Source organism: Piliocolobus tephrosceles, chromosome 1 (assembly GCF_002776525.5).
Source record: "Piliocolobus tephrosceles isolate RC106 chromosome 1, ASM277652v3, whole genome shotgun sequence".
In the NCBI taxonomy this organism is placed as follows: Eukaryota; Metazoa; Chordata; class Mammalia; order Primates; family Cercopithecidae; genus Piliocolobus; species Piliocolobus tephrosceles.
The window spans coordinates 24252955-24259689 of NC_045434.1; the positions used below are offsets into that span (position 1 = coordinate 24252955).

Below are 6735 nucleotides of genomic sequence, written 5' to 3' on the forward strand. Positions count from 1 at the left end.
GGAACATCACACTAGTAATCTCCTCAGAATATCTGATGCATTTATTTCATTGAACCTCGTGACATTTCATATTTTTCTCCACTCCCCCACATACCTGCCAAGGTCTTTGAACCTAGACTAAAAGACAGAATAAACTATGATTATTGGCCATGGTCGGTAAAGACAAATGACCAGCTGAGTGTAGATCGATGGTCCAAGACAGCATCTGCCAAAGGCAGCTGTCTGGACTCTGTAGCTTCAGGCTCCTGAGTCACTGCCTCTTTCCACTTTTATCTTTCTCTATCAGGGCCTGTCCTGCTCTCTGCACCAAGGCTGACTCCCCCTCCCCAACCCAGTCTAAGACACTCATCTCCTAGCTGTTTGAGACCAGGAATCTGTTCTCCTTCTGCAGCAGGTGGGATTGCAAGAGGACCAGAAGCCTGATGTAGAAACACATGGTGTGGAGGGAGTGATAAGACCAGGAAAACCTAGCAGCAGCAGCAGCAGCAGCAGCAAATCAGGCCTCTGCTTCTCCTCTTGCCCCTTCTGAGCTGCATTTACTCCAGCTCCTAACCCAGCCCAGGGAATCATTCCTAGGGGCTTAATTTGGCTGTGTAAGAAACCCACACCTGCACAAAAAGTAGTCCACAGTGCCCCCTAGTGGCTGACTGGAATATTAACAGCGACATATTCTGGCACATTCAATTATAAAAGAATCTGCAGCGCCTGCTGTGAAACACTGGTTGACTTTACCCTGTATGATAACTGGGTCTTACCTGAATGTTGATATGTATCTATGTGGTTCCAAATGCTGGAGAAAAAACTCAGTAAGTGGGTAAAGGGAGAAAACCAAATAGCTGCCCTCAACCTAATTCTATCACAAGGTACACTGGCAACCAAAGCTCTGAGGCAAAACCTGTGACAAAGGTTAGATTCTGGCCATGCCCAGAATTTTAGGACATACGAGCTTTTTGCCAATTGGAAAGAGTAGTATTATTCACTTCAAGTTTCGAAACAGCCAGTGACTGATTTAGGAGCATGCTATTTCGATGGTAGACAATAAAATAAAGTGTAATAAATATTCATGTCTATGTTTAAGAAAACAAATCCAACACATTTCATTAAAATAATTCTTTTAATTATTGATGCTTTGAATAAGAAGTCCATTTTACTGAAGTTAGTATAAATTATTTTTCTTAAACAGAATGTGTTTGCTGGATCTCAGTTAAGTTCACTTTGTAGTCTTCAGACACAATGACTCATATTCAACTTTTCTCTTTGCCATTTAAGGATTCAGTGGCTTGATTCCTGACATTTCCTCTTTAAGAGGAATCTTATGTTATCTTCTGAAATCATGTATATGGGTAATAATATTAGTGTCTTCTCTTCTGAAGATGTGATTCTTTTAATGCCATGTTCTCTTCCCTCTGGTGACCTTAGATGGTAGTAGCACTAGAAGCTATTAAGAGATTTGCAGCAGTTGAGGAAGGTTTAGGTAATTGTTAAGAGTAGCAGTATTTTAAAAAAGCTGTGGAGAGTGGTTTGGGAGGGGATTTTGTCCCTGGTTGAAGCTGGTCCATGCTGGGTAAACTTTACTTATAAAAGAATACCAGTAACACACAAAATATTCTTCTCCTCTTTATTTTGTAATCCAGTTTTGAGGCCAAAAAATAATCTGTGTGCACGTGTGTTTTGATAATACAGTCTCGACTTAGGTGGGGAAATTAAATTCAGGAGTTTCAAGACTTTCTTTTGTTCTGAGTATCACTTTAGAGTGTAAAAAGTTTTTCAAAAAGTTCTTTATCAGATAGTTTCACCCTATGTTGGATTAACAACACCCAGGATTGTGAGACATAAATCAACATGAGTAGGAAGCTCCATTTGAGTTTCATCATTGTTTGTCTATCTAGGCAAGATTTATTCAGGCGCACCATAATGGGGGCCAATCTTTTGCACGAGGGTCAGATAGCTCGGGAGGCAGCTGTGGTGAGTGACGCACTCTACCCAGCACAGTGGCTTCCAGGAATAAAGAACACATACTCAAGTACCTTCAAATGCCAATGGGCAATTTAAATCTGGTACTCACTCCTCTTCAAGAGCACCACTGGAAACATCTTTGGAATTGATGGGACAAAACTTATTTGATTATAGTGAAGGATATTTCTCTATGAAAATGGCTTCAAAATATGAAAAGAGTAGCAACCACATCTTCCAAGAAATCCAGTAACAGGTCAACTCTATTCATAAACAAGCAAGCAAACAAACCAGCATGTGACAGAAAACTAGCTAATATTCTGAGATGCTTTCCAGAGAAACATTAAGCCCTTTAAGTGTGTATGAGCCACTTTAAGAAACTTCATAAGCGTTGCTAAATTCGTCACAGTCTGCTTCACCTAGAAAGGGGAACAGAGAGGAAGAATTATTTTGTTAAACTGGGTTAACACATTTTAAAAATTAATTCATCCTAGGGAAGGACTAGATAAAATTTCTGATCTAAAATAAGATTTTGAGTTCATTTCAGCCACCAGAATATACTAAAGAACTGCTTGGGTTTGTTAAAATGCAGATTCCTGAGTTTTGGCTTCAATAGGTTGAGGGTAGGGCCTAGGAATCTTCATTTTAACAAGCAACCCTCCTTTCCAAGTATGATTCTGACACACTTTGATGAACTCTACTAGGATGTAGCAAGAAGCAGGCCATTGCCGTGGCTGCTGCTGTTATCTCATTTAAGAATATCTGAAGGTTTAAAAGACAAAAATAGTTGAGAACAGAAGGGGTCCTGAACATCAGGGCAGAAGAGCAGTGATTAGCCATTGCCCAGTGATACTGACCCTAGCTGGGAGGTGAACTTTCCCCCTTCCTGCTGCCACCAACCAGGAAATCCATCTCTAAGTATCGAGACTAGGCAAGTCTGTAATCCATGACCTTTTGTTACCTGTGTGTTTGCTAGGAAATATCTGGATGTGCGCCAGAGGAGATCAAATGAGGCTTAGCACAAACATGCTGCTGTCCAGACTTAACAGTGGTCAGAAGCAATGCTTATGCTTATAAGAACTGCTTATTGGCCAGGCGCAGTGGCTCATGCCTGTAATCCCAACACTTTGGGAGGCCGAGGCTGGTGCATCACGAGGTCAGGAGATCGAGACCATCCTGGCTAACACAGTGAAACCCGGTCTCTACTAAAAATACAAAAAATTAGCTGGGCGTGGTGGCGGGCGCCTGTGCTCCCAGCTGCTCAGGAGGCTGAGGCAGGAGAATGGTGTGAACCCGGGAGGCGGAGCTTGCAGTAAGCCGAGATCTCACCACCGCACTCCAGCCTGGGCGACAGAGCGAGACTCTGTCTGAAAAAAAAAAAGAACTGCTTATTCCAGGGTGCCTGGAAATGCTTCGTGTAGACATTTAAGCCTTCCACTCAACATGCAAACATGCTCACGGGGTCTTCACCCAACAGTCCAATGAGGCAAACCACATTCAGTTAAGCTCCTTATCAGCTCTCACAAGTGGCAGTCTCCATCTGTGTGAAACAGATTTCAGATGCAGAGGGCTTTGTGGTATTTGGAGGAATGATAACTTCCAAAACCCATCTGGACGAGCCAAGTAAAGTGCCTGCCACGGTGGGGGAAGCTCCAGAATGCCTGTGAGGCCCCTGTGAGTGGTTCCCCAAGAAGATGGGGGCTCTGGTCCTCACAGATATCACTGTACACTCCCTGGACTATTAAACAGCTCTGGTGGCAAACCTGGTGAGTGGGATTAGTGGGGGCTCTCCTAGACTTGGTGATGGACAACTCGTAGCAGACTGCCCATCCCTCAGGTTCTGGTGCACTGCCTCAGAAGAGTCACATCCTGCTCTAGCCTTTGGGCCTCCTCTCAGGACAAGGAAAAAATGTTCTATCTCTGTGCTGCAGAAAAGTGCTTCTTTGTCTGCATAATAAAGTGGGAACCTCAAAAGTATCTGTTTTACTCACTTATTCAGTGTGAAGACTTATGGGAAAACAGTTTCATTTTGTTATTAAACCAGGCACTGCCTTTGGGCATGTTATTTATACAAAGATAACTGCGCTTCAGATATTATGTCCTGTGAAAGTAAACTGTAACCTCAAAGAGCAGGCCTGTCATTCTTAACAGTCATCCTGATAATTTGTTGCCGGGGAATAAAGTTGTAATTGCTACCCCTCTATTCCTACGAAGTCAGATGGCTTCGCCAGCCCAGAAGACGATCACAGGTCCGTGCCTCTCCTGCACGCACAGCAGCAAAACAAGCACCAGGACTGTCGGATTCTTTATCCCAACAGAGTGTGAGAGTGTTTGTCTCAAGTAAAGAGCCAGACAATCATTCCTAAACACCTGCTCTGTGACACATACTGTCCTAGGCCCTGCTCGGAATTTTTTAAAAATAGAAACAAAACAAAACTGAGCTTCACTGTCAAGAAATTTCCAATCATGGTAGGGAGTCAATAGTTCAACACGGAACTGTTCTACAATTGAAAAAGACACAGATGAAATAAATGCTAAGAATTTAAGCCCTCAAATGACCTACAACTTACAAGTCTACCTTAGTATCATCACCATAATCTCCTGAAACAGCAGTCAGTCATTACAAGCAGAATGTGCATTATAAATTACACTGAGTTAGGAGCCTGGCCAGCTACCAGTGAGGCAGCCAGAGGAGAAGTACAGCATCATGAACAGAAGTCAGGTGATGGCTCTGGAGCAAGAATGCCGGGGTTTGAATCCCAGCACCACCACTTCCTGACGGCAAGACTTTAGTCCAGTTTCGTCTCTGTGCATCAGCTTTCCATTCTACACATGAGAAAAACAGCACCTACCTGTTGCAGTGGAAGGTTGCGCAAGATAGGGATGTGGTGAGAATAGAATGAGTTAACACATGAAAAGTATCCAGTAGAGCAGCCAGCCAGTAATAAACAATGGACACTAGCTGTTATTGTTACTGTTCTTATCACTCCCCAGATATGCCAGAATTCCCTGTGTCACCTGAGAGAAGCACCAGTCCCTTGTATTCCTTCATTTGAACCCTGAACTAACTCCAAAGACTCTGATTACACTCTTCTTTCCTTTCCCTTTCTATCTTTAGGTCCTGGGCTTCATTTTCTCCCATGGCCTCGTTTGTCTCAGCCTCCTCCCTTCCAAGCACTTCTTGGTGGGATAAACCACAATCCCCACAGGCATCTTGTAGTACTGGGGCTGATGGGATGGGGTTACTTGCCCAGACTCAGATGAAGGACGTTCACAGTCCAGGAGCACCTGAGTCTAAGCCTCATGAGAAAATGCCATCGTGGGTCATAACCGGGCTCTGTCCAGGGTCCAACAAGCACAGCCTTAAAATGGAGTCTCAACCTGGTGTCCAGGCCTGTAGACAGAGTTCAGGGGGTCTATGAACTTGGCTCAAAATTTTTTTTTTCATTTTCATTAGGCTCTAACTGAAATGTATCATTTCCTTCAATAATGAATGTAGGGAATAAACCACATGGTGACGGCATATCTGTGACTGTCTCCAACAGAAATAGAGAAATCACAGATACTTTCATATCATGTTGCAGGTGTTGCAGATGTCTTAAAATATTATCTTCAATCCTCACTACTTTAAAAGCACAGAAAGGCCAGGCACGGTGGCTCATGCCTATAATCCTAGCACTTTGGGAGGCTGAGGCAGGCAGATTGCTTGAGCTCAGGAGTTAGACACCAGCCTGGGCAACATGGCAAAACCCTGTCTTTAAGAAAATACAAAAAATCAGCTGGGTGTGGAGGTCTGTGCCTGTATTCCCAGCTGCTTGGGAGGCTTGAGGCACAAGAATTGTTTGAACCCAGGAGGTGGAGCTGCAATGAGCTGAGACAGTGCCACTGCACTCAGTCTGGGTGACAGTAAGACTCTGTCTTAAAAAAAAAAAAGGAAAAAGTAATAGACGCATTACTAGATCTTATATTTAATATATTAATAAAACAATGAATTATTGCATCACACATTTACAAATATTTTTATAAACGTATTTCATTATAGTGATTTTCTTTTTAATTCTCTGTATTTTATGTGTTTAAAACATTATTCTGAGAAGGGGTCAGTGCCTTTACCAGACTGCCCAGGGGGTCCAGGGTACATGAAAATGGTTAAACCCCCGTTGCTTTAGAAGGCTGAGGATGGCTGTAAGGGCAGCAATCTTAGGTGAAAGATGTGTAAGTACTTACTGAACTGTGACATTATAATATTCTTCTGGTGTCACGATTTTTGGTCCACCAAAGTAGTCCAGGACCCAGATATTGGTTATATTCAACTTAGCAAAGAACCAATTATGGCTGGAAGGCCAGGTTTTCATCTCAGGGTGTCGAATGAATAACGAATGCTTTGCAATATCCATTTCTGTTTCATTCACCTAAAGGACATATATGAAATAAACATTCTTATAGCAGTAACACTTCATTTTCTCATTTGTTAAGAATGTGTGATTTGGCCAGGTGCAGTGGCTCACGCCTGTAATCCAAGCACTTTGGGAGGCTGAGGCGGGCGATCACGAGGTCAATCTGGCTAACATGGTGAAACCCCATCTCTACTAAAAACACAAAAAAACAAAAAATTAGCCAGGCGTGGTGGTGGGCGCCTGTAGTCCCAGCTACTTGGGAGGCTGAGGCAGGAGAATGGCGTGAATCTGGGAGGTGGAGCTTGCAGTGAGCCGAGATCATGCCACTGCACTCCAGGCTGGGCGACAGAGCAAGACTCCACCTCAAAAAAAAAAAAAAAAAAAA

The 6735-nt window shown here is 43.2% G+C and overlaps 1 protein-coding gene across 2 annotated transcripts in view; it reads right to left on the reverse strand.

The window, feature by feature from the left end:
• Window positions 1-1095: 1095 nt before the first annotated feature.
• CREG1 (cellular repressor of E1A stimulated genes 1) overlaps window positions 1096-6735 on the reverse strand; it is a 12840-nt gene continuing 7200 nt past the window's right edge. Inside the window, exons 3-4 of one of the 2 annotated variants that reach the window (XM_023207079.1) lie at window positions 6181-6365; window positions 1096-2372 (exon numbers count right to left, since the gene is read on the reverse strand). In XM_023207079.1, the coding sequence (XP_023062847.1) occupies window positions 2369-2372; window positions 6181-6365 (189 nt within the window). In that variant the 3' untranslated portion in view covers window positions 1096-2368. The remainder of the gene's footprint in view (window positions 2373-6180; window positions 6366-6735) is intronic. The other variant, XM_023207080.1, reaches the window with a different exon arrangement.